The sequence below is a fragment of the Erythrolamprus reginae genome, chromosome 6, assembly GCF_031021105.1.
Source record: "Erythrolamprus reginae isolate rEryReg1 chromosome 6, rEryReg1.hap1, whole genome shotgun sequence".
Classification (NCBI taxonomy): Eukaryota; Metazoa; Chordata; class Lepidosauria; order Squamata; family Dipsadidae; genus Erythrolamprus; species Erythrolamprus reginae.
In genome coordinates, this window is record NC_091955.1 from 77,240,236 (window position 1) to 77,265,802 (window position 25,567).

A 25,567-nucleotide genomic window follows, 5' to 3' on the forward strand; every position below is an offset into this window, starting at 1 on the left:
ATGGCGATTTTTGAACCCGGAAGTAAAAACACCATCTGCGCATGCGCGCCCTTTTTTTTTATGGGCACGCATGCGTAGATGGCGCCGGGCAGATCAGCTGCTGGGCGGCTTCCCTGGGTCTTCCCCCTCTTGCTGGCGGGAGGGCGAAGCCCCCCCCAGCACCCGCTCCCCCGCCCTTCGCCCGGCCACCCGCCCTTCGCCGCTCGCCCGCCCTTCGCCCGGCCACCCGCCGTTCGCCCGGCTCGCCCGCCCTTCACCCGGCCACCCGCCGTTTGCTCGCTGCTCGCCCGGCCACCCGGGTTCGTTTGGCTTCGGGACATGCCGGCGGCGACGTTTTAAAACAGCCGCGCGGCTTCCCAACTGAGTCCTGAAGTTCGCCTTTGACTTCGGGACTCAGTTGGGAAGCCGCGCGGCTGTTTTAAAATGTCGCCGCCGGCATGTCCCGAAGCCAAACGAACCCGGGTGGCCGGGCGAGCAGCGAGCAAACGGCGGGTGGCCGGGCGAAGGGCAGGCGAGTGGCGGGGCGCGGCAGCAGCGAGGAGTTTGCGTGGGCGGCGGGGAAACCCCAATCTTCGGCTCCTCGCTGCTGCGGCAGAAGTAAAAACACCATCTGCGCATGCGCAGATGGTGTTTTTACTTCCGCAGCGCTACTTTGCGCAAAACCGATCATTGCGAGGGGTCCTGGAACGGAACCCTCGCAATGATCGGGGGATCACTGTATTTGTCCTAGAGTCCTAGAATTGAGATGAGGCTGATTTCGAGCCCTGTAAAATGAATAACTAAACTATTTAATATATTGTCTGCCATTGAGCCAGTGTTAAGAATGCAGTGCCGCAAGCTATTTCTGCCGATTGCCAGCTGACTGCAATTTGGCAGTTCAAATCCCATCAGGCTCAAGGTTGACTCAGCCGTCCATCCTTCCGAGGTGGGTAAAATGAGGTCCCAGATTGTTGGGGGCAATATGTTGACTCTGTAAACCGCTAAAGCACTGTGAAGTGGTATAAAAATCTAAGTGCTACTGCTATTGGAATGACACAGATCCTGTCATCTCTGAGAGAAGAATGGTAAAATCTGAGGGGAAAAAACAGCAAAAAAAGGAAGGGAGGGAGGGAGGAAGAAGAAGGAAGGAAGGAAGGGAGGGAGGGAGGGAGGAGGAGGAAGGAAGGGAGGAGAAGAAGGAAGGAAGGAGGAAGGAGAAAGAAGGAAGGAAGGAAGGAAGGAAGGAGGGAAGAAGGAAGGAAGGAGGAAGAAGGAAGGAAGGAAGGAGGAAGAAGGAAGGAGGGAGGGAGGGAGGGAAGGAGGGAGGGAGGGAGGGAGGGAGGGAGGGAAGGAAGGAAGGAAGGAAGGAAGGAAGGAAGGAAGGAAGGAAGGAAGGAAGGAAGGAAGGAAGGAAGGCTCAAGAAACAACTTTTCATATTTCATGTGTTCTGAGAACATATTCTCCAGCCCCCAAAATGGAAAATACCTCATTATTGTAAAGTATTTGTGTGTGTGGGGGGGGGTGTAATTAGGCAAGTATGCTTTAGTATACAATTCTGCCCACTTGGAAGATGCATCAAGATTTTTATGCAAGAAAATTACTGTTCCTGTAGATTGCCATAGGGTTTTCAAAATGGATACCTATCTAATGTAGAGGATACTGTAGGTCTGTCCTCCTAGCAGCAAATAATGCGATTGTAATCAATTTGTTGTATGGTTTAGTTCAGGGGTCTTCAAACTTGGCAACTTCAAGACTTATGAACTTTAACTCCCAGAATTCTTAAAGTTACCAAGTTTGAAGACCTCTGGTTTAGTCGTTGGATTGAACAAGTGAGACTTAACTCAAATCCATGTTCAGATGTGAAAACTTGCTGGGATTGTTATCGTGGGAACAACAGGAGGAGAGAGGACTGGGTATGCTTCCTTGAAATTCCTGAATAAAAAGTGGGGTCTAAACTAGAATATAATGTAATGTATAATGTAGCATATAACGTATAGGATGTAATGTATGTTCACTGTGTAAATGGTAGTTCCCTGAGGATGGGTTCCAGCAGCAGTCCAAAATCTCAGAAGACTAAATCTCTGGTCCTGGTGACTGACCCAGATTGGATCCTGCAACGTTACCCAGGGACATGTATATTTGCCTTCATCTGTGACAACTCTAGCTTTCCAATAAAGTAGGCATGGAACCTTTGCTCAGTGGTGAAAGCATGCAAAAGATCCCGTTTTCAATTATTACTTTGCAAAGCTAAGAAAGGCTTAAGAGAGCCCTGTAAATATAGGCAACCCGTAATCCAACTCCCATCAATTGTAGCATTGCAACATCTTCTAGGCCAAGGCTAGGCAAAGTTGGCTCTTCTATGACTTGTGGACTTCAACTCCCAGAATTCCTGAGCCAATCATGCTATCTCAGGAATTCTGGGAGTTGAAGTCCACATAGCTTAGAACAGTGTTTCCCAACCTTGGCAACTTGGAGATATCTGGACTTCAACTCCCAGAATTCCCTAGCCAGCAAATGCTGGCTGGGGAATTCTGGGAGTTGAAGTCCAGATATCTCCAAGTTGCCAAGGTTGGGAAACACTGGCTTAGAAGAGCCAACTTTGCCTACCCCTGTTCTAGGTTGAACTCCAGTGTATCTAACAGTGAAGGGTGATGGAGGCTGCGTTTGAAAAACACCCAGAGAGCTTGGTAGATGATACTGAGCTGCAGAGATCAATGCTAATCTACATCATCCCATACAATTGTACGCTATGTTGAATCTGATGGATTTAACCTTCCTCTTTCTTCAAATTTCGAGAACTGCTCAAAGAAGGAGAATGTGCTCACCACAGCATAAGAAAACAGGAAGATGGTGTCCAGTGTTCCAAGAAATAGTGTAGCTTCTTCAGCATTAGGAAATAGACGGCTACTGTTCCAAAGCTAGGAAGAAAAGGCAGACGACTATTATCTACTATATAAAGCAGTGTTTCCCAACCTTGGCAACTTGAAAATATCTGGACTTCAACTCCCAGAATTCCCAGTGATTCTCAATCTGGGGGTCGGGACCCCTTTGGGGGTTGAATGGCCATTTCACGGGGATCTCCTAAGACCATGGGAAAAGACAAATATCCCATGGTGTTAGGAACTAAAATTTAAAATTCTGGCCCCTTGGAAGATATTTTTACAATCCGACCAATCAGGTGTTTACAGTGGGAGTGTCCCTCTGACCTTCCTGCCAATCAGCTTAAAGTTCTGTTGGGAGAATTGGTGCTAGACTTATGGTTGGGGGTCCCCACAATATCAGGAACTGTATTAAGGGGTCGCGGCATTAGAAAGGTTGAGAACCTCTGTCATTGGACCACCTCTTAATCGTGGGAAAACAGCAGAATGCCCTGCTCCTTCTTGTTAATGGAAAACACCAGTGTTTACAGAGTAAAGAACAGTCCTAGAAAGCATATGGTTTGCCGAAGCTTAGCTATACTTAACCCTATCCAGCGTCAATCCTGAGTAAATATTTAATGGAGACAAGGTTACCTCTGAACACCTGTCGATATGAAAAAAAACCAGCATGATACTGGTTTAACAAGACTGGATCTCGAAAGTCAGCTCGGCACATTAGAGATGTGAAAAAGAGAATGAATGACTTTCCAGATCCTCTCCACTACAATTCCTATAAACCCCAGATGAAAAGAAAAACAGATTCTTTCCCCTGCTTTTGATTTGTGTTCCCTTGAGCCAATGTGATACAGTGATACCTTGTCTTACAAACTTAATTGGTTCCGGGACGAGGTTCTTAAGGTGAAAAGTTTGTAAGACGAAACAATGTTTCCCATAGGAATTAATGGAAAAGTGATTAATGCGTGCAAGCCCAAAATTCACCCCTTTTGCCAGCCGAAGCGCCCTTTTTTGCGCTGCTGGGATTCCCCTGAGGCTCCCCTCCATGAGAAACCCCACCTCTGGACTTCTGTGTTTTTGCACATCGCAAAAATGAGCATCGGTGAAATCGCAGCATTGCAAAAACACAGAAGTCCTCGAATCCCCACCTCCGGACCTCTGTGTTTTTGCGATGCTGAGATTTCAACGAGGCTCCCCTCACTGGGAAACCCCACCTCCGGACTTCCATTGCCAGCGAAGCGCCCATTTTTGTGCTACTGGATTCCCCTGCTGGGATTCCCCTGCAGCATCACAAAAACATGGAAGTCCGGAGGTGGGGTTTCCCATGGAGGGGAGCCTCAGGGGAATCCCAGCAGCGCAAAAACAGGTGCTTCACTGGCAATGGAAGTCCGGAGGCGGGGCATCCCAGCGGCGGCGGCTTGGGTTTGTAAGGTGAAAATAGTTTGTAAGAAGAGGCAAAAAAAATCTTAAACCCCGGGTTTGTATCTCGAAAAGTTTGTATGACGAGGGGTTTGTAAGACGAGGTATCACTGTACTCTAGAAATTTGCAGATGCTATGTGTCAAATTCATGTGGTCCGGATGCATTATGCGCTGGCCATGCCCATGCCTGGCTTAACAAGGGACGTAAAAGTCATGGTTCATCACATGACACGTTTGACACCCCTGGTCTAGAATGTCGATCAGATCAGGAAATCAACTCCACATTAAGATAACAGAATTGTACAAGCCTACTTATGTTTTACCTCCAGGTTTCCTAACCAGATTATCTCAGGGACCGCCTTCTACTGCACGAATCCCAGCGACCAGTTAGGTCCCACAGAGTGGGTCTTCTCCGGGTCCCGTCAACTAAACAATGTCGTTTGGCAGGACCCAGGGGAAGAGCCTTCTCTGTGGTGGCCCCGGCACTCTGGAACCAACTCCCCCCAGAGATTAGAATTACCCCCATCCTCCTCGCTGTTCGTAAGCTGCTTAAAACCCACCTCTGCCGCTAGGCATGGGGGAATTGAGATATTTTTTCCCCCTAGGCCTTTACAATTTATGCATGGTATGTCTGTATGTATGTTTGGTTTTATAATAAGGGTTTTTTTTAAGTTGTTTTAATATTTGACTGTTACATGCTGTTTTTTATCACTGTTGTTAGCCGCCCGAGTCTATGGAGAGGGGCGGCAATCAAATCAAATCAAATCAAATCAAATCATAAACCTTAGCTACATGGAGATGGGGGTTTGGGGGGAACTTCAACTCCCCGAATGCTGGCTGGGGAATTCTGGGGGTTGAAGTCCACTTGGGGTAATTCTGGGACTTGAAGCAGCCAAGGCTGAAAATCATTGCTTTGCCTCTTCCTAATATAAATTAAAGAGGGGTCAGCCTGGGGTTTTTTGCATTCTTCCTTCATTGTTTGGGCTCAAGCAATGTTTCTCTCCTTATTATTATATTAATAAATCTTCCTCTGTCTCCATCCTCTTTTCTTTCTGCATCGTGGATATGGAAGGGGATGTCTTTTATTTACAGCAGAACCTTCTTCTAAGCCCCACAACTAGACATTAATGAAAAAAATACAGGGGAGGGACTACCACAATTCTGATTGGATGTTGTGGTACTTCTAGCCTGTCCAATTGAAGAATTTAGCACAGTGTCTTGCCTTCGCTAAATTCTACAAAGTAATAGGGAATAGTTTGAAACATAGAAACATAGAAGTCTGACGGCAGAAAAAGACCTCATGGTCCATCTTGTCTGCCCTTATACTATTTTCTGTATTTTATCTTAGGATGGATATATGTTTATCCCAGGCATGTTTAAATTCAGTTACTGTGGATTTATCTACCACGTCTGCAGGAAGTTTGTTCCAAGGATCTACTACTTTCTTTCTACTTTCTACTGGATTTCTTCTTGCCAGAAGTTCAAGATGACAAAATTCACTGAAACCCTCTAAAATCCTGCAAGCACAAGGACAGGACCTTATATTACATGGTCCTGTACACAAGGAATTTTTAACAAAAAAAATTCCCCTTTTCAAACAATACAAAATATTAGACATAAAGCGGAATGTGTTGTGAAAACCAGAAATATGAGAATAATCTTGAATTTTAATCTGTTTTGTTTTTACTTATAAATTTTAACTTGTTTTTAACTGTTTTTAAGATTCGCTTTTTTCGTGTATTTATACGTTTTTTTAATGTTGTTGTAAATCCCTCAGTTACTTAGGTGGGATGGGCAGTATAGAAATTTAATAAATACATAAACAGTGGTGAAATAAGCTGCATACTAGGCTTTATTCAAATAATATACAAGTAGTCTTCAATTTATGACCTCAATGGAGCCCCAAATTTCTGTTCACCAGTGAGACATTTGTTTAGTGAGTCCTCAGGGAATGATCCCTAACTATCTTCACTCCTCATTGTATTTCTTTCATGCAGAGGCAGGAACGCTTCTCTTTGCAAAACCTACAGAATCCTCCTCAGTCCTTGAGACTTGTGGTAGATCCCTAAAGATCTCAACAGCAAAACTCTGGAATCTATTCTGAAGCTCTAGAGTATAAGGTTATAAGAGATCTTTCTTTCTTTCTTTCTTTCTTTCTTTCTTTCTTTCTTTCTTTCTTTCTTATTGATTGATTGATTGATTGATTTGATTTGATTTGATTTGATTTGTATGCCGCCCCTCTCCATAGACTCGGGGCGGCTAACAACAGTAATAAACAGCATGTAACAAATCTAATGTTTAAAATAATTTTTAAAACCTTATTAAAACAAAACATACATACAAACATACCATGCATAAATTGTATAGGCCTAGGGGGGAAAGGGTAGTTCAGTTCCCCCACACCTGACGACAGAGGTGGGTTTTGAGGAGCTTATGAAAGGCAAGGAGGGTGGGGGCAATTCTGATCTCCGGGGGAGCTGGTTCCAGAGGGTCGGGGCCACCACAGAGAACGCTTTTCTCCTGGGTCCTGCCAGACGACATTGTTTAGTTGACGGGACCCGAAGAAGACCGACTCTGTGGGACCTAACCGGTCGCTGGGATTCGTGCGGCAGAAGGTGGACCCGGATGTATTATCTTCATAACATTAGAGTTTCATATCATATTATATTACATGTCTAGTATGTCACTTCTTGATACCAATTTAAGATTCCTCTTCTTTCTAAAGAGAGGTTTAGCCTCTGCCTCTTCATGTCCATGGTAGCTTGCGCATATAGCAAAGGCAATTCTTGCCATCTCCAAATATCCTTGCAGGTCCCTAAGGCCAGTTCCTTTGACCTCCATGTTAAATGAAGAGGAAACAATAGAAAAAGATCTTCCTTCCTTGGTACCCCTCACCAAACACTTGCTGGCTTGCTTCTTCTGTAGGCCAACCTTGTGGGGAGATGTTAACCTGTGCGGGGCTTTGAAAAATCAGTACATGTAAACACCCTTACCGTGTCTGGTTGAAGAACGAAGGCCGAGTCATTAAAGCAAGACGGGGTCCATTGGCTGGAGATGCTGACCTTGACGTTGCTGAAGGTCTTTCGGGAGGCATGGAGAAGAGAGTAGCTAGGAATTTTAAAAAGAAGAATTACCAAAAAAAAACCACCCATCTTAAACATACATGATTACCTTAAAACTACAAGGAGTCTGTTATGGTTAGCTCTGGCCCAGCTCCTGCCCCAAGGACTGTGGATGTGGGGGAGACCTCCACATGCTGCAGGCCTGTTTTGCCCTCGGTGGAATCTGCTGATGAAGGCTCCTCTGACCAAGAAGACATGAGTGACAGGGAGGAGGAGAGTGGGGCAGACAGCTCAGAAGGAGATCAATTATCTAGCTCCTCCTTGGATTCAGAACAAGAGTTATTGATACAGCCAGGCATGCGGAGAGCGATGCATAGGCAACAACAACTGAGAGATTATTATCAAAGAAAATGAGGCCACCTGTGGTTGGGTGGGGCTGTGGTAATTAGTGAGGCTGCTATAAATAGCAGCCTGTGGGTTTGGCCATTGTGGAGGATTATCTGATCCTTGTGTTTCGTGCCTGCTTTGCTGACTTTGACCTTTTGTGTGCTGATTTTTCCCCGCTTTGAAACTAACCCAGAGCAAAGTGTGTTTCACTTGGTGAAAGGACTGTGAATTGCCTCACAGCTGCAAGCTAAGTATCACAGGACTGATAAGGGACTTGTATAAATTACCAGTTTGTTTGGAGATGAGTGCGCTTTGCTCTACAAAAAGAGGGCTTAGTTTAAGTGAATTTTCATTATAAAGAACATTGTTTTGAATTTTCAAACGTCTGTGTGTCTGAAATTTGTACCTGTGCATTTTCGGGAGGAGTCTACCAGAGAGCCCGACAGAACACAGTCAAGACTCTTTGTAGATTTGAGGTAATAATAAATATGTGCTTAATTTTAATTCTTGCATCTAGCCAGGAGAACATTGGTTATGAGTAAGGAAGAAGTAAAATATAGTTGCAGGATAGCAATGAATCAAATAGACCTGGGGGGGGGCACGGAAGTCCTGAGGTGGGGCTTCAAGGACTTCCGTGTTTTTGCGATGCTGCAATTTCGCTGAGGCTCCCCTCGCTGGGAAACCCCACCTCCGGACTTCCGTTGCCAGCGAAGCACCCGTTTTTGCGCTGCTGGGATTCCCCTGCAGCATCACAAAAACAGGGAAGTCCGGAGGTGGGGTTTCCCATGGAGGGGAGCCTCAAGGGAAACCCAGCAGCGCAAAAAAAGGTGCTTCAGCTGGCAAAAGGGGTGAATTTTGGGCTTGCATGCATTAATCGCTTTTCCATTGATTGCTATGGGAAACATTGTTTCTTCTTACAAACTTTTCACCTTACAAACCTCATCCCGGAACCAATTAAGTTCGTAAAACGAGGTATCACTGTATATCTAAAGTTTTGCATTCGTACCATTAATGCAGGCTGAGGGAAAAAATGTGGTGCATTACTTTCTGAGCGACCCTTGTAAAAGGATCCTTTAAGTTCTCTATTTTCAACTAGGTTGCTCAAGAATTCAGATGAGTCCCATGCAGGTACAACCACCTACCTGAAGAAAGTGAGGAGGAACACAGCGACATGATGATGTGTAAACTGTGACACAAGGCTTTTTTGGGTAGACTGCCTCCTCTGACTAATAGGCATAGCTCCCTTTCAGGTTTCCCCAACTTCTTCCCCCAGCTGTCTTTGCCCCCGAAGGCTGGAATGTAAATTATGTCATTTCTCTTCACCTTTAAAAAAGAAAAGAAAAGCAAAATAAGGTCAAAGGATATTGAAACAGAGGCAGCAGCAACAGCCAAGCATAAACAGTTCTACTTTTAAGCAAATGTATTTGACAATGCCTGTGTGCATACATAATCTATTTGAGGGAAATTAATGTTTCACATTTCCTGAGGTATCAAAAGGAATATAATTTTCAAATTCAGCAAAAAAACATGTGACACATACAGGTAGAATTGTCGGCTATCAATAAAATTAACTGCCTTGGAAATGGCCCTGGGTTGGGCCGAGAGGCAAATAAGGAGCTGTGATGTTCCTTCAATACACCAGGGTGATTCGACACAAAAATATGTAACCCTTCCCTGGTGCAGAGCTGAAGGGATTGGATACTGTAGCCTAGAGGATAATTCTCTGCCTTACAAGGCAAAGGTTGCAGGTTCAAGTCCCAGTGGGTATGGCTAGCTGATGAGGCCAAAATAAGGCCGAAATAGATCTATCCTAGTCTCCCTTAATTTTCAAATTCAGCAAAAAAACCCAAATCACAAATATGTGACACACACACACACACACACACACGTATATATCACATGTTTTTTGCTGAAATTTTAAAATTAAGGGAGACTATACATACAGAATATAGTTGTCGGCTATGAATAAATTAACTGCCTTGAAATGGCCCTGGGTTGGGCCTAGAGGCAAAAAGGAGCTGTGACGTTCCTTCAATATACCAGGGTGATCCGACATAGGGGACCCAGGGGAAGAGCCTTCTCTGTGGCGGCCCCAGTCCTCTGGAACGAACTCCCTCCAGAGATAAGTACCACCCCCTCCCTCCTGGTCTTTTGTAAAGTTTTGAAGACCTACCTCTGCCGGCGGGCATGGGGACCATGAATTACAAGACTGTCCCCAGGCCGACATGAAGGACTAAACTGAATGAATGTGAATGATTGTATAAGGGCTTTTTGATCAATCAAATCAATCAATCGAATCAATCGAATCAATCAATTGAATCAATCGAATCAATCGAATCAATCGAATCAATCGAATCAAATCAATCAATAAATCAACACAGCTATAAATATTCATCCATACGGCCAGGATAAGATGGAGCCATTCACCGGCTCTGGGCCTTCCGGAAATGCCATGTTTTTACGGCCTTTCGGAAAGCCAGGAGGGTGGGATCATGAGGCTCCCAGGGGGGAGTTAGTACCACAGAGCCGGAGCCGCCACAGAGAAGCCCCCCCCCCAAGGTCCCGCCAGCTGACATTATCTGGCTGAAGGAACCCTGAGAAGGCCAACCCTGTGGGACCTAACCGGACGATGGGAGGTGTGTGACAGGTTGCGGTCCTGTACATAATCATACACCCTGTTTATAGATTATAGCTTGCTCAGATCTTGCTTAGTCTTATCCTGACTGCCAGACCTCCAAAAGCCTTTCCTGAACATGCAGTGATTGAACTTGGAACCTTCCACATGCTCATTTTCCGTCATAACTACGATTATAATCCATGATGTAAAAAGATGGGCCTCCCTCTTTTTAATTTCAAAATTAATATATTTTATTTGAACACTTAAAATATAAACAATTAAAATACAAAGCATCAATAAACATACTTATAGTCATGCATGAGTATTGATGGGCCTCCCTCCCTCTCAACTTTACAATATTAGAAACATAGAAGTCTGACGGCAGAAAAAGACCTCATGGTCCATCTACTCTGCCCTTATACTATTTTCTGTATTTTATCTTAGGATGGATATATGTTTATCCCAGGCATGTTTAAATTCAGTTACTGTGGATTTATCTACCACGTCTGCTGGAAGTTTGTTCCAAGGATCTACTACTCTTTCAGTAAAATAATATTTTCTCATGTTGCTTTTGATCTTTCCCCCAACTAACTTCAGATTGTGTCCCCTTGTTCTTGTGTTCACTTTCATATTAAAAACACTTCCCTCCTGGACCTTATTTAACCCTTTAATATATTTAAATGTTTCGATCATGTCCCCCCTTTTCCTTCTGTCCTCCAGACTATACAGATTGAGTTCATTAAGTCTTTCCTGATACGTTTTATGCTTAAGATCTTCCACCATTCTTGTAGCCCGTCTTTGGACCCGTTCAATTTTGTCAATATCTTTTTGTAGGTGAGGTCTCCAGAACTGAACACAGTATTCCAAATGTGGTCTCACCAGCATTCTATATTCACTCAATTGGTCATATACAGATACTAAAAGAAGCACTTAGTTGGTAGATGTTGTTCAATTCTTCAAGCATAACATATTAATTAGAGCACAGCGCTATGTTTTCCAGTTTACAGTACTGTACAGTATATGTGTCTCTTGTTACAGGTTTCAGTAACTGCATGAAACCTGATCATTTCTAAGGCAGGAATTCACTATTGGAGAACTCTAAAGTGTCTGCTAGAATTTGCTAGACACTCTGGAGGTAAGAGTAGATAAACACCCAAGGAATGGCAACATGCTGACTACTATTCTTCCTATGGTTTATCACTACTTATCTATCCTTTATCTGGCTAATTCTCTTAGGAGGGGGAAGGGGCAAAGAAAATTACCTGCTAAGTAGAAAGATAAGATAAAAGTTAAGTAGCAGTCTACAGATAGAGAGGCTCCTCTTATATGCATCATTTAATTTGTAAGCTCCAGTTGTTTATGAATACGAACTCTCTGGACTTCTCAACCAGGTTGTCACATGATAGAAATCATCAGTAGCAACTCTCCTTCCAAAGATACACATTCTCAAATGCAGAATGAACCGAGAAGTGGAGTAAGTTTCTTTGGTGGCAATCTTTCCTAGTACATTAGAAGATGGTCCAAACTCTATTCCCTGAAAACTTGAAAGTTTTAAATTCTCATTGGCATACATGTAATTTTCCTTGATCAACAATTGGAACCTTCAACTCAATTGTTAAATGCAGCAGTCACTAAGTGCAACTGACTGTGTCTATGGTCTTATTTCAGCTTTTCTTTGCTTTTTTACAGACCTGCAAAGTTCATATATATGAAGATTGGTCATAAACTCATGTTTATATTACTTCCAACTTTTTCATCAGTTTTAACTACAACCAGGGCGACTGCTAAATAAGGGCTATCTGTGTTACATTTGCCATCTTTTTAAAAGAATTCTGCAGAGAAGATAATGAGAAGTAATCAAGGAAGTATGCATGCAAGGAATTTATTTGGTAGGGTGACAAATCAGTATTCCTTCAATACGTCCATTCTCATCTTTCAAAAGAACAGAACAACCTTATGCTTGTAAAGATAGCTGGCATTATGTATCTTGGTGACTTTGCATACATGAAATTATTAGATCTTATTAGACCTTTCCTCCAACATCTCAAAATAACATATATAATGCTCCCTGATTTAAATATTTCCTTGGCAACCACCCGATGAGGTTTAGAGATGGGGAGGCAACCTTAGAGAACTGGTAAGTAAATTATTGGTCCTTGGCCTGATTAGTATTCAGGTTGAAGTCTATTACAAAAACCCAAGGCTGAAAAAGAAAGGTTGGAAAGTTTATTTTTAAAAACACACAGAAGGAGTAGCAAATCATTTTCAAATCTTTGCCAGGAAACATATAAGGGCATGTCTTGTTAGTGAGGAAGAAAATCATGAATATTCAACATTTTGGATAGCATGTCAAATTTCTATATTTTGTACTGTTCGTTCTACCATTAGAACTAATGTAATCATGGGTAATGAGAATTTTCATCAGATAGCATCAATTGTATGGTCACTTCTGATTAAGTATCATGCAATTATCATAAGGAACAAAAAACCATTGATTATAGAGATATTTTAGTGCTGAGTTATTGAGAGGACTATATTTTTGCACTGTATAAAACCCACAATAATTATCTGTAAAAGGTACTGTGTACAACATCCCTGATCAAAATGATCAACACACTGTACTGCAATGTGTAATTCCATAGTCCAAGAACAAAAAGAGAGAGAGAGAGAAAATTATCCAAATCTCTTAAACAGATCAATGCATTGAAGGCACAAAGACTCTTAATTCCAGGAATTCTCAGCCACAAGCATGTATATGTGTGTGCATATTCACATACAGAAAAAGAACAATCTCCAAGGTTTTAAACCATGCATGTACGTATATGTGTGTGCATATTTATATATATAGTAAAAGACCAATTCCCAAGGTTTAAACCATGCATGTACAGTATGTATATATTCATATATAGAAAAAAACCAATTTGCAAGATTTTAAACCATGCATGCATGTATATGTGTGTGCATATTCACACACATAAAAAGAACAATTTCCAAGGTTTTAAACCATGCATGCATGTATATGTGTGTGCATATTCACACACATAAAAAGAACAATTTCCAAGGTTTAAACCATGCATGTATGTATATGTGTGTGCATATTCACATATAGAAAAAGAAAATCCACAAGGTTTTAAACCACGCACGCACACATACACACGTTTTAAATTAAAAAAAAACAAGAAAGGAAGGTATGCAGTGAGCCTTTGATAAAAGGTTTTACAACGACGGGGCAGATGTCCCTAGTTCAACTGCTACGTGGCAGAAAAGTTGCTGTCCCGGACCATGGCAGAAAGCGCAAGGGGGCGAAATCGGCGGGGAGGAATCGGGCCAAGTCCTTGGAAAGTAAGCGGGGAGGGCAAGCCAAGAGGGGGGGGAGCTGACTTGGCATGCCTATAACTGCAAACCAACCCCGGGGCGAACACGGGTCTCCAGCAAGGATCCGAGACCACCGCCCCCTCGCGCTCCGATCGCCCCCATCTCTGCCCCGGGAGCGGCCGCTCCTCCGTCCCACGCCGCCCCGAGATTCCCCCCCCCCCCCATCCGCCGCCGCCTTAATTGCAGCCCACCCCTCCGCGGAACCTCCACGTCAACACCGCTCACCTGTCCGCATTTCCGAGGCAACTTCCTGGGAGTCACGTGACCGCCACCTCTTCCGAGCTCGCGTTCCCCTTTCTCCCTCCCTCCCCTCTCCTCCCCGTTTTTCGGCTCTTTTCCTCGTGGTGCACTCTGGGAATTGCAGTCCCCTGGAATCCTTCGAGGCACCTCTCCGAAGTAGGCCTGCTCCCCCTATCTTTAAACTAGAGGTTTAAAACGGGCTGGAACAAGGGGGAAGCTCGTGGCGAAAAGCCACGAGGCTTGTTTATTTGACAGGAGCGTTAACCGAGCCAATGGGTTCTTCTTTTGCTTCTGAGGAAATATTGAATACGGTCGGCCGGGCTGTTTTCAGACTCACAGTCCGCTGCAGGTGGGGGTGGGGGTGTCTCCAACCTTGGCAACTTTAATACTTGTGGACTTCAGCTTCCAGAATTCCTCAGCCTGCAACGCTCCACAAGTCTTAAAGCACAGCTGGCTGAGGAATTATGGGAGCTGAAGTCTTAGTGGCCAAGGTTGCAGACCCCCTGGCCTACTGAGTTGCATTGTAAAGTGAACTCAGGCGATGTCTGAGTGCTGGTTCCAGTTTGTGCTGATCTGCCTTGAGTCCCTGCAGTTTTCCCTCAGAATTCTTGACAAATGTATCTTTTTCTTTTATGTACACTGAGCGCATATGCACCAAAGACAAATTCCTTGTGTGTCCAATCACACTTGGCCAAGAAATTATTCTATTCTATTCCATTCCATTCTATGACAAATTCCTTGTGTGTCCAATCACAATTGGCCAAGAAATTATTCTATTCTATTCCATTCCATTCTATGACAAATTCCTTGTGTGTCCAATCACACTTGGCCAAGAAATTATTCTATTCTATTCCATTCTATTCTATGACAAATTCCTTGTGTGTCCAATCACACTTGGCCAATAAAGAATTCTAATGTATTCCATTCTATTCTATTTCTATTCTAGGCAAGATTTCATCAGTGGGTTGTCATGTCCTCCTTTCTATTTATTTTATTTGTTTATTTTTTGGATTTATCTGCCGCCCAACTCCTAAGGGACTCACAACCAAGGAATAAAACATATGATGTAACATTAAAACCCCTTAAAAGACAATCTAAAACAATTTAAAACCAACAATTAAAAGCAATTAAAAGAGTTAAAAACCGTACATGACATTAATGACCGGATCCCATCAGATCAACGGCCCCAGGCCTGCTGGAATGGCTGAGAGATGCTGGGACCAGCCCTGGATGATATCTTTGCATCTCACTGTTCAAGAAGGTGCACAACATTCTCAGAGACTCTTTTCATCCTGCTTACAATCTTTTTGAATTGTTGCCTTCTGGCAGAAGGTATAGAACAGCTAACACTCGGACCACACGTTTCCTGAATAGTTTTTATCCCAGAGCTATACTCGCACTTAACAACGGACTGAAGGGTCACCATCAGTGAGCTGTTGGGCAGTATTACTTGTTCTGTTGTGTAGATGTTTGGGTGGTTCAGGGTGGGGAATTTGTGGTTGGTGGGGCACTCCTTGTGTGTCCAATCACACTTGGCCAATAAAATTCTATTCTATTATGTGTGGTGGGACTGGTCTCTGAGTGTCACGTGCCTTTCTTCTCAATGACAATTCGTTGTGTACTGACAATGACAATAAAGTACAGTGGTACCTCTACTTACGAACGTAATTCGTTCCGTGATCAGAAAAGTTTGTAAGAAGAAACAATTTTTCCCATAGGAATCAATGTAAAAGCAAATAATGTATGCGATTGGGGAAACCACATGGAGGGTGGCAGCCCTGTTTCCTCCCAGGAGATTCCTAGAGAGGCCTCATGGAGGCTTGTCCCTGCCTTTTCTGGTTACAGTTTCAGAGGCTTGGGTTTGTAAGTAGAAAATGGTTCTTGAGAAGAGGCAAAAAAATCTTGAACACCAGATTCTTATCTAAAAAGTTCATAAGTAGAGGCATTCTTAGGTAGAGGTACCACTGTACAGTACAGTATTTATATTTTTAAAAAGGGATTGACCCAAGATCGCTCCACGGCTTGAGAACTTGCCTTTTCGTGGTTTCTAGCCTCGCGCATTAACCATTTCACCAAACTGCCTCTAGGTTTCAGTTCACTGAAACATAATTCATATTTAAATCATGCATATTATGCTGAGAGTAAACAGAAATAAATTGGGCTTCGGTTTCACTGACGATTAGCCTGTCCTCCCAAACTAACTTCTGACACATTTGAACTGAGGAGTGGTGTCAAAAAATCCTTGCAAAGTCATTTCAGTCGTCACTACATCTGCGTGTCTGCTGAAGTAGCTGCTGAAGGCAGTTCTGTAAGATATCTCTTATCAGAACTTATCACATGCAGGCAGGGGTGGGCTGCTGCCCAGATGGTGGGGGAACGCAGTGGGGTAGCGAAAATGGAGCTCCGCCCCAGAGCACCCAATTTGCAGTGAATGATGTTGAAAGAAAATTCAGGGCATCCTGCATAAGCCACGCCCACCGTGTGGTAGTAAAAACTTTGGTGGCCCTTCACTGCATGCAGGTCAACAATTTTTGCCCTATATTGTTCTTACTGGCCAGCAGCAGTTCTCCAATTCGAAGCACAATTTTTTTTGTATCTGGAGATTCTTGGATTTTTTTGTGGGTGTGAACTATCCCCTGAAAATAGTTACGATCAGTATTGGGGTGCTACCCGGTATGGGCCACACTGCATTCCGGTAGCAAAACTGAAACTGCAAGCGCGGCTCCAGGTGACCAGCAAAAACACACCAGCGTCTCGGTGTCATTTTGCTTCTGTGTATGTGCAGGAAGCAAAATCTTATAAGTGCGTGAGATTTTGGAGATTTTTTCTGTGCATGCACAAAACCAAAAAATTGCCAAAATCTTGTGCACACGAGTGTCCCCTCACACAAAATATCACTGGGACATGCGCACATGCACACCGGTCATTCGGAGCTGCGTGCACATCTCACCAGTAGCTACAGGAATGGCAACCTCCCCTGCTTAAGATGTTTTCTTTCTAACCTGATACGTGACCTATAGCAGCGTTGTCAAACTCAATTTCATTGAGGGCCTCATCAGGGTTGTCTTTGACCTTGGAGGCTGGGTGGGCATGGCCAGGGTGGGCGTGGCCAGCTCAATATCAGTCATGCTGGGAGGCGTGGCTCCTGTAGTGGCCTGAGCTCAGGAGGAGGGCCGAGAAAACGGAGGGCCACAACAGAAAACGGGTCTCGGGAGGAGGGCCGAGAAAATGGAGGGCCACCACAGACAACGGGCCTCGGGAGGAGGGCCGAGAAAATGGAGGGCCACCACAGAAAATGGGGCTCGGGAGGAGAGCAGATAAAACGGAGGGCCACCACAGAAAACGAGGCTCGGGAGGGGGGCTGAGAAAACGGAGGGCCACCACAGAAAACGGCGTTCGGGAGGAGGGCCGAGAAAACAGGGCCACCACAGGAAATGGGGCTCGCGAGGAGGGTCGAGAAAACAGGGGGCCACCACAGAAAACGGGGCTCGGGAGGAGGGCCGAGAAAATGGAGGGCCACCACAGAAAATGGAGCTCGGGAGGAGGGCTGAGAAAATGGAGGGCCACCACAGAAAATGGGGTTCGGGAGGAGGGCTGAGAAAACGGAGGGCCACCACAGAAAACGGGGCTCGGGCGGAGGGTCGAGAAAATGGAGGGTCACCACAGAAAACGGAGCTCGGGAGGAGGGCTGAGAAAACGGAGGGCCGCCACAGAAAACGGGGCTCGGGAGGAGGGCCCTCCCAAATTCTGTTTTCGCTGGCAAAGGATTGCAGGAGGCCATCGCAGCCTCCCAAGCTCCATTTCTGCTGGCAGAGGCACAGTGTGCTGGTCCTTCGCTGTTTCTAGGGCCGCCCCGTGGACCAAATCTAAGCACCGTACGGGCTGGATGAGGCCTGCGGGCCTTATGTTTCACGCATCATATAGAATATCTTTGTGTGCACACATTCCCTTGCCAAGTTCCTGCAGTTTTCTTGGCAAGGTTTTGGAAAATGTTTTGCATTTGCCGCTTTCTTCCTAGGGCTGAGAGAATTACTAGGCCAAGTTTGCCTAGAATGACTTTGTGCCTAAGGCTCGATGAGAACGCATGGTCTCCTAGTCTAGCCTGGTGCCGTAACTATCACACCAAACTGGCTCTCATAAGAGCTATAATACTGCAGTCATGTAATGAGGAAAGGCAACTGCACGAATCCCAGCGACCAGTTAGGTCCCACAGAGTGGGTCTTCTCCAGGTCCCGTCAACTGAACAATGTCGCTTGGCGGGACCCAGGGGAAGAGCCTTCTCTGTGGCGGCCCCGGCCCTCTGGAACCAACTCCCCCCAGAGATTAGAATTGACCCCACCCTCCTTGCCTTTTGTAAGCTGCTTAAAACCCACCTCTGCAGCCAGGCATGGGGGAATTGAGATACTCTTTCCCCTAGGCCTCTACAATTTTATGCATGTTATATCTGTATGTATGTTTGGTTTTTATAATAATGGGTTTTTAACTGTTTTTGGTATTGGATTATTATTATATGCTGTTTTATTACTGTTGTTAACCGCCCCGAGTCTGCGGAGAGGGACGGCATATAAATCAATCAAACAAACAAACTATAGATCTCTGAATCTTTTCCCAGGAGAAAATGAGACTAATGACTGAATAGATCGTTGTTGGGAAATAGTTATCAATTCCTACTGACCACTAACTGAAATCTATTTGTATGAGAGAATTTTAATAAGTATAAGTAAAAGCCGCATCTGCTATAGGCTATATCCTTTTCAATTATAGAGGTTTGTGGGAGATTCTGTTTCTAAAAGTGGTAAAATGGCAGAAGTTTCACAGGTTGTATAACTCTTCCCAACAAAGTGATGCAGTGATGGAAATAGCTTATAATAATAACAACAGAGTTGGAAGGGACCTTGGAGGTCTTCTAGTCCAATCCCCTGCTTAGGCAGGAAACCCTACACTACTTCAGACAGTTATCCAACATCTTCTTAAAAACCTCCAGTGTTGGAGCATTCACAACTTCTGGAAGCAAGTTGTTCTACAAATTAATTGTTTTAACTTTCAGGAAATTTCTCCTTAGTTCTAAGTTGCTTCTCTCCTTGTTTGGTTTCCACCCAATGCTTCTTGTTCTACTCTCAGGTGCTTTGGAGAATAGGTTCACTCCTTATCCTGCCATCAGACAATTCTAATTGCCAAATTACATCTCTTATGGGTATGACATTCATGTATTTAAAAGCTAAATCCTGGTTTTACCATGCCATCTTTTAGAGAGCACTTTCCCTATGCATTTTCAACAGCTACAAGACAGGAAGGAAATACACTGCTCAAAAAATAAAGGGAACACTTAAAGGACACAATACAACTCCAAGTAAATCAAACTTCTGTGAAATCAAACTGTCCACTTAGGAAGTGACACTGATTGACAATTAATTTCACATGCTGTTGGGCACATTCAACTTTGTACAGAACAAAATATTCAATGAGAATGTTTCATTCATTCAGATCTAGGATGTGTTATTTGAGTGTTCCCTTTATTTTTTTGAGCAGCATAAATAGCAAAAGAATGCCTGTGGAACTTCTGCTTAGGAGAATAGACCACCAAGGTATTACAAGTGGCATAGCTGTAAGCCTACATCCTTAATGCATAAAATATTGATAACAACAGAAAAACTCTCAAATGTGTACAGGAAGTAGAAATAGATAAACAGGTTTTGTTGTAAAGTTTGAACAATGGTTTTCTTAAAGCCACTAGAACAAAAATTGTTGATGGTTAGCTTTAAAAAAAAAACCTGAAGAACTTTATTTTTGCATAAAATGAAAAAAAACATAGAATGGTTTACAGAAATTCAATATTTCAAGTTTTACAATGGTAACTTTGTGTACTATTTGCAACTATATGTGACTTTATGCAAATATATGCACTAATTTTATCTTGCAACCAATATTGAGATCACATAAGCACAAGATCTGCTTGCAAAGAACACCTCCCTGTTATTCTATGGTAACAAAAACAAAAAACAAAAAAACAAAACAAAAACTACCCAGAGTCTGATAGCATCTTTTACAATTCATACATTTTATTAAAGACATAAGCTTTCATTTATTATTATTTATTTATTTATTATTTGAATTTGTATGCCGCCCCTCTCCGAAGACTCCGGGCGGTTCACAACAAATGAAACAAATCATAAATAATCCAATTAATTAAAATATTTAAAGATTTTTTTAAAAAACCCATATACTAACAGACACACACACAAGCATACCATGTATAAATTAAACGTGCCCAGGGGGAGATGTTTCAATTCCCCCATGCCTGACGGCAAAGGTGGGTTTTAAGGAGTTTACAGAAGGCAGGAAGAGTAGGGGCAGTTCTAATCTCCGGGGGGAGTTGGTTCCAGAGAGCCGGTGCCGCCAGAGAGAAGGCTCTTCCCCTGGGGCCCGCCAACCGGCATTGTTTAGTTGACGGGACCCGGAGAAGGCCCACTCTGTGGGACCTAATCGGCCGCTGGGATTCGTGCGACAGGAGGCGGTCTCGGAGATATTCTGGTCCGATGCCATGAAGGGCTTTAAAGGTCATAACCAACACTTTGAATTGTGACCGGAAATTGATCGGCAGCCAATGCAGACTGCGGAGTGATGGTAAAACATGGGCATACCTAGGTAAGCCCATGACTGCTCTCGCAGCTGCATTCTGCACAATCTGAAGTTTCCGAACACTTTTCAAAGGCAGCCCCATGTAGAGAGTATTACAGTAGTCGAACCTCGAGGTGATGAGGGCATGAGTGACTGTGAGCAATAAGTCCCGGTCCAGATAGGGCCGCAACTGGTGCACCAGGCGAACCTGGGCAAACGCCCCCCTCGCCACAGCTGAGAGATGGTTTTCTAATGTGAGCTGTGGATCGAGGAGGATGCCCAAGTTGCGGACCCTCTCCGAGGGGGTCAGTAATGGACGGACAGATGGGATTGTCCTTGGGAGGCAAAACCCACAGCCACTCCGTCTTATCCGGGTTGAGCTTGAGTCTGTTGACACTCATCCAGGCCCCAACAGCCTCCAGGCACCGGCACATCACTTACACCGCTTCGTTGACTGGTCATGGGGTGAAGATGTAGAGCTGGGTATCATCGGCATATTGATGATACCTCACCCCATGTCCTTGGATGATCTCACCCAGCAGCTCAATTCATCAGTTGTTCATGCTTACGGATTTTAATAAAATGTATTAGCTGGAAAAGATACCATACACCTGCTGACATTCTTATTATAATTAATAAATACATTTAGAAACTGTTCAACTGGATTTTTTAAAAAAGTTTGGCATTGATATTTTGCTTTTAGGATATTAGATTTGAAGTTTGCTTCTCCTTTTTCACTTAGAACTTCAAAAATATATTCAAATACATTCACTTAGAATGTTAAGCTTCTTTTAAAATAACCAGGCAGGTATAAAACTACCAGAGTTAAATGAATGCAGCAGCTCTTTTCTCTCCTCTATGATTATTTTCTTTCCAAAGTGTCTGCTCTTCTATATCATTATGTAATACAGTTCTTTGTATATTTATTTAAAATAAACCCCATGCAATTCAGCAGGATTTATTCATATGTAAGGACATGCCAACTTGTATTTTCTGCCTTATGTCACCTGAGGATATGCACATAATAAACATGCAATAATGAAACATTTCCTTTGCAGATATGGTAAAGCTTAAATGAGGAAGTGATTTATTTTATTTATTTATTATTTGGATTTGTATGCCGCCCCTCTCCGAAGACTCGGGGCGGCTCACAACAAGTGAAAAACAATCCAATACAATCCAATTAATTAAAATATTATTGTTGTATCCTGAAATGGCTACCTTGTAACGCTGTAAATAGTTTGTTCCTCTTTTCCAGCGCTGTCTGAGCCCAAGCAGGAAGTCGCTCCTGATTGGCTCAGACGCGGCCGGCTCTCGCTTTGGCGGGAACCGCAAAAGTATAAAAGAAGCGGCTTCTCCCTGCAGAGCCAGTCGGTACTCGCTGAATCGTCACTTTACCTTGCTGAGCTGTCACTTATTCTCTGAGCTGAATAAAAGTACCGATTGCTCAAACCCTGTCTCTGGGTCTACTTCACTGGCGACGAACGAACGGAAGAACTTCGCGTGCAACATGGACAAAATCCAGATCGGCCAGGCTCCAGAACTTTTCGATGCCGAGAAAATGACTTGGGACGAGTACATGGCCACCTTCGAGATATTCCTCGAGGCGGCGGGAATGCAGGACGCCGGAGCCGATCGCAGACGGGCTATTTTTCTAAACTACTGCGGCGCAGAGATCCGTAGACTTGCCCAAACTCTCACCGAACCAGAACAAGCAAGAGCCACAGCGTGGGACGTCCTTCAACAGAAACTAGCGAGCCATTTTAAACCAACCAGACCAGCCGTGGTTTACCGGCATCAATTTCACATGATGGCTCAGAGAGAAACCGAGTCGATAAGCCAATTCACAACGCGGCTTCGAACGGTACTCGCTCAATGCAAGTTTCAAGATCCGGAAGCTCGCCTCACCGACGCCTTGATTTTCGGCATGAAGAACCACACAGTGAGAAGTAAACTCCTCACCGAAGACGAGCCGACTCTACAAACCGTAATCAAATTAGCACAAACCGCGGAAGCAGCCGACGCAGCGGCAAGAGAATTAAAAGAGCACGGAAGGCGAGAAACCATTGCCAAAATCGACGCCGAGTCTCCCAGCGCCATGGGAACAGACGTCCGCGGCCAGCTAACTAGCAACGGGGACGACTGCCTCCTCCTGCAAGACCAACCGAGACACCCTAGAGCTACTCATCCAGCCCCCTGCGCGGGCTGCCGGGGAAATCACCAGCGCCATCGATGCCCGTTCCGCGACACCACTTGCCGCCGTTGCAACCGGAGAGGCCACATCGCCATCGCATGCAGGGCAACGGCACCAGAAGAAACTTTTGCCACACAACAATACCAGCGACCCCAAAACCACCCCCCCCAATCGCGAGAAAGGAGACCGTTCCGCAACTCGGGTCAAAGGAATTACCCCACCGCTAACCGAGACTACAATAGAGGTAACTCTCAATATTCCGTGAATAACACGGCAACCAAAAAGGGGGCTAAAATTGTTATCTCGTTGTTGCTAAATAACCAGCCTTGCTCAATGGAGCTAGATACGGGTTCGAGATATACCATCATGCCCTGGGAAAAATTTAAGCTATATATGCCTAATGTGTCTGAGGCTGACCTAATTCAAACCTCTTTGGTGATCAGAGACTTCCAAGGGGGGGTAATCTCGGTCCTGGGAACTGCAAATGTACCTATTGTATTTAAGAATGTCAAATGTACCCTTCCCATGCTTATTGTGACGGGGGCCAAACACTCCCTGCTAGGGCTAGCATGGATGGAACCGTTGGGGATTGAAATTTCGGGTGTGTGTAATGTAAACTGTGATATTATGCCTAACTTTGTGAAAGAGTTCCCTGAAGTGTTCAGCCCCACCTTAGGATTGTATAAGGGAACCCCCATATCTTTCTCTATTGACCCCAAGGTCCCACCAGTTAGACTGAAACCTCGCAGGGTTCCCCTCCCGCTTCTCCCCAAGCTAGACTTACAGCTGGACAAACTCATTAGTCAAGGTATCTTGGTCCCTGTGGAACAGGGGCCATGGGAAACTCCCATAGTGACACCCCTGAAGCCAGATGGCTCCTTAAGAGTTTGCGCTGATTACAAATCAACCCTGAATAAGGCACTCCAACACCACCCCTACCCCATTCCGGTTGTGCAACAACTCTTACACTCCCTGGGGGAGGGGAAAAGGTTCGCAAAGATCGACCTGGCGCAGGCTTACCAGCAACTTCCGGTCGATGAACAAACAGCAAACGCTCAAACAATTGTAACGCACAGGGGGGCTTTCAAATGCACGAGGTTACAGTTTGGGGTGAGCATAGCCCCAGGGATATTCCAGAGCATCATGGAACGCCTATTGTCAGGGGTAAATGGGGCCATCCCATATTTTGATGACATCTTAATTGCAGGGGAAAACCAGGAACAAGTGAACAAAAGAATAAGGGAAGTACTTAAGAGGCTACAGGACAAAGGGTTACGAATCAAGCCTGATAAATGTGTCTGGGGAACTAACAGTATTGAATTCCTAGGATATAAAATAGATAAGGAAGGTATCCACCCCACAACTGAGAAGCTGAGAGCAATTAGAGAAGCCCCAGAGCCACGAGATAAGAGTGAGTTGCAAGCATTTTTGGGCCTCCTTAATTTTTATTCCGTTTTTTTAAAGCAGAAGGCAACAGTAGCAGAGCCTCTCCATCGTTTACTCCAGAAGGAAGCCCGCTGGACATGGGGGAAAATTGAACGTGAAGCCTTTGCTCAAATAAAAAATTTACTAACTTCTAAAAGTGTAGTAGTCCAATATAGTGCCTCACTACCCATTAGGCTCACGTGCGACGCTTCGCCGTACGGCATAGGAGGAGTCCTAGCTCACGTTCTACCTAATCAGACAGAGGCCCCAATAGCATTTTTTTCAAGAACCATGACCAGCACAGAGAGAAATTATAGCCAGTTAGACAAGGAGGCTCTGGCATTAGTGGCAGGGGTAAAGAAGTTTCACAATTACATTTTTGGAAGAAATTTTGAGCTAGTCACTGACCACAAACCCCTACTAGGCCTGCTAGCCCCCAACAAGCCCACTCCACCTTTTATGTCTCCAAGACTAATCAGATGGGCCCTTTTCCTCTCTGGGTATCAGTATGAGCTCACCCACAAGGGGGGGAAGGAAATCAATCATGCAGACGGCCTCAGCAGATGCCCCATAGCAGACTTGGTAGAAGACCCTGTTCCAACCACAGACGTGCTAATGATAGAACTCGAGGAAAACCCACTAACCACAGCAAAAGAGGTAGCTGCACACACGCAGCAAGACCAAATCCTGAAACAAGTAGTGAACTGTGTTCTAAAGGGATGGCAAAATGATATTGTTAAACCTGAATTGTGTGATTTTAAGAACAAAAGGCTTGAATTGTCATATGTAAAAGGTTGTTTGCTGTGGGGGGATAGAGTGATCATCCCCAAACGCCTAAGGGAAAAGGTACTCAGAATGTTACACGTGGGCCATCCTGGGATTGTCAGGATGAAGAGCCTAGCAAGGGGGCATTTATGGTGGCCAGGGCTTGATGCTGATATTGAAAGTTGGGTTTCAAAGTGTGACCCGTGCCAAGAGTCTAGGCCCAATCCCCCCAAAACAACTCCGGCTGAGTGGGAACAGCCTGCTGGCCCTTGGTCTAGGATCCACATTGATTTTGCTGGCCCAGTGGGGTCTCAGTATTTCCTAATAGTGGTTGATGCTTTCTCCAAATGGTTGGAAATAATAGCAATGAACAACATAACCACAAGTGCCACTATCAAGGTATTGAGCAGACTGTTTGCATCCCATGGTTGCCCTGATCTATTGGTGTCTGACAATGGACCACAAATAACAGCCAGGCAATTCGAATTATTCCTAGATGGCCTGGGGGTCAGACATGCCCTCATCTCGCCTTACTCGCCCTGGGCTAACGGGTTGGCAGAACGTTACGTAAGGGTGGCTAAAGAGGCATTGCACAGGTCAGGCCCTGGAGA

At 44.6% G+C, this 25,567-nt stretch overlaps 1 protein-coding gene across 3 annotated transcripts in view; it reads right to left on the minus strand.

Annotated features, from left to right (window-relative positions):
- Positions 1-14,030, minus strand: part of SLC37A3 (solute carrier family 37 member 3) — a 48,824-nt gene extending 34,794 nt beyond the window's left edge. The window contains exons 1-4 of one of the 3 annotated variants that reach the window (XR_011559516.1): positions 13,940-14,016; positions 8,865-9,045; positions 7,267-7,381; positions 2,806-2,898 (exon numbers count right to left, since the gene is read on the minus strand). Coding sequence is in view for 2 of the 3 variants with exons in the window: in XM_070756323.1 (XP_070612424.1) it covers positions 2,806-2,898; positions 7,267-7,381; positions 8,865-8,959 (303 nt within the window). In the remaining variant the exon portion in view is untranslated. Of the gene's footprint in view, positions 1-2,805; positions 2,899-7,266; positions 7,382-8,864; positions 9,046-13,939 lie in introns of all 3 variants that reach the window. The other 2 variants (XM_070756323.1, XM_070756324.1) reach the window with 2 other exon arrangements.
- Between the last annotated feature and the right edge of the window lie 11,537 nt (positions 14,031-25,567).